The sequence below is a fragment of the Harmonia axyridis genome, chromosome 7, assembly GCF_914767665.1.
Source record: "Harmonia axyridis chromosome 7, icHarAxyr1.1, whole genome shotgun sequence".
NCBI lineage: Eukaryota > Metazoa > Arthropoda > Insecta > Coleoptera > Coccinellidae > Harmonia > Harmonia axyridis.
In genome coordinates this window covers 23,968,773-23,970,769 of record NC_059507.1, presented here as the reverse complement: position 1 = coordinate 23,970,769, position 1,997 = coordinate 23,968,773, and the positions used below count along the sequence as shown (strand labels likewise).

The window sequence follows — 1,997 nt, the reverse complement described above, 5'->3', positions numbered from 1 at the left end:
ATATAAAAATGAATATATATATAAACAAGATGTTTCTTTAGTTGATTTGAAATGATAACTATATAAATATATTTATATAATTATCATTTCATATGAACAGAAGATACATCTTGTTTTAATATAAATTCTAATGTTCCGTCCAAGATTTCCCATCTCTTGATCATTTGTAAGTATTCAATATTTTGAATGTTGAATTAACCATCATTCGATCAGTTTTTGTTTCATTAACCGGATTAAAGCAAAAGTATATTGATCTCGTTAATGCAGGCAAATCTGGAACAATAGGAGATGTTGATGAAGGGGAACTCGCCCAGTATATAACTGAGGATCCAGACAAAACCTTCACGAAATTCCGAGAAGAAATTGATGGATATCCTGACCAAATTTTACGATATGAAAGAGGTGGTAAGCCACTTTATATATCTAATGAAGAGGTACCAAAGGACATTCCCAATTATGAGCATTGGGGTGGCCCAGGCAATTTGAGTTCCAGAAATCAATGAGTCAGTTTTGGGCAAGGGTATTCTTCAATGCTTCACAGGTATAGCCAGTTGCGATGGTGGGAGGCCATATAAAAATTAATATATATATATATATAAACAAGATGTTTCTTTAGTTGTAGTCTGTTCAAATTGTGGACATCCTATGAAAAAGACAATCACAATTTCCACAGAACTCTTTTTATTTTTGTATGTCGAAAATCGGAGTGCCATGAGAGGAACAAATCTCAAGGTTTTCGATTAATAAGGTCGAATTTGAAAAGAAAAAACAAATTTTATTCCTATGAAGCTCCTGAAGAAGTTGAAGGCGAACACTCATTGAAGACCTGGTTGAGCCTTTGTGAAGTTTGCGGCTGTGTTGCCACTAAAAAGTGTAGCAAAGAAAACCACAAGCTTTGTGGACAAGGCTCAATCATGTCTAATAAAACTTATATAGAGAAACAAAAGTACCTGTATCTAGTAAAAGCAGGCATATCTGGAACAATGGGAGAGGACAGATGAAGATTCAGATAATACATTCACCAAATTCTGTGAAAAAATTAACGGCTATCCTGAACAAATTTTACGGTATGAAAGAGGTGGTGTGCCACACTCTACATTTCTGATGAAGAGATACCTAAGGACATGGCATGAGCATTGCAGTGGCCCTGGGGTGTTCTTTTATGCTCTACATGCATAGAAAGATGAGGTGATTGAGCGGACTATAAAAATGAATTTGTATTAAAACAAAATATTTCTTTAGTTGATCCAAAATGATAATTATACATATATATATTATAAAAAATTTTAAATCTTAATGTACAAATTTAGTCGATTCTCTCTTATTAAGTCATAGCTCTTGCTCCATTCCATATTTGTTTCAGTTAGAATATTACATGCATGTTCTAATCTTCCTCGTTTTATCCTCTTCTATATTTTGGCTTCCTATATTTGCTTATCAGGTGTTTCGATGTTTTGTAATTTCAAGATTCAAGACGGAATTTTGTTGATTCATTAACATTTGGTTAAAAGAACTTGTTAATTCATAATTTTTTTTAATGCTTTCATTCTCAGTAGATATAATAAACCAATTAAAACAACAGTTGTATATATAATGTATATAATCTGAAATCTTGAAGTATAATTTTGGCGTTTGATCTTGTTTTATTCATAATTATTCTTTAAAAAATTATGTAAATATGTATATATATTTTGATGAACTGGTTGAAATAAATGCAATATTTTATTTTAAGATAGCATTTTTTTTTCTTTCATTACTATTTGTTCAGTAATATTATGATTACATCTAAAAAACACTGAATTCTACAATATAGCTTTGGATTATTATTCACTCATTTAACGCAAAGTAAATTGATGCAAAAAAATATATTATTTTCTTTCAAAAGGAATTTAATATTGATATTAATTATTGTAAATATTTCGAAAAATGTGAAATGCAAATAAATTTCGAAGATGTGAACAGAGCTACAGAAAATGATAAAAATCTCAGAAAAATAT

The 1,997-nt window shown here is 30.0% G+C and overlaps 1 protein-coding gene across 2 annotated transcripts in view; it reads left to right on the top strand.

Annotated features, from left to right (window-relative positions):
* Nucleotides 1-1,731, top strand: part of LOC123684836 (programmed cell death protein 2-like) — a 3,776-nt gene extending 2,045 nt beyond the window's left edge. The window contains exons 2-3 of one of the 2 annotated variants that reach the window (XR_006748198.1): nucleotides 1-166; nucleotides 268-1,731. Coding sequence is in view for 1 of the 2 variants with exons in the window: in XM_045624305.1 (XP_045480261.1) it covers nucleotides 1-55 (55 nt within the window). In the remaining variant the exon portion in view is untranslated. The other variant, XM_045624305.1, reaches the window with a different exon arrangement.
* The last annotated feature ends 266 nt before the right edge of the window (nucleotides 1,732-1,997 follow it).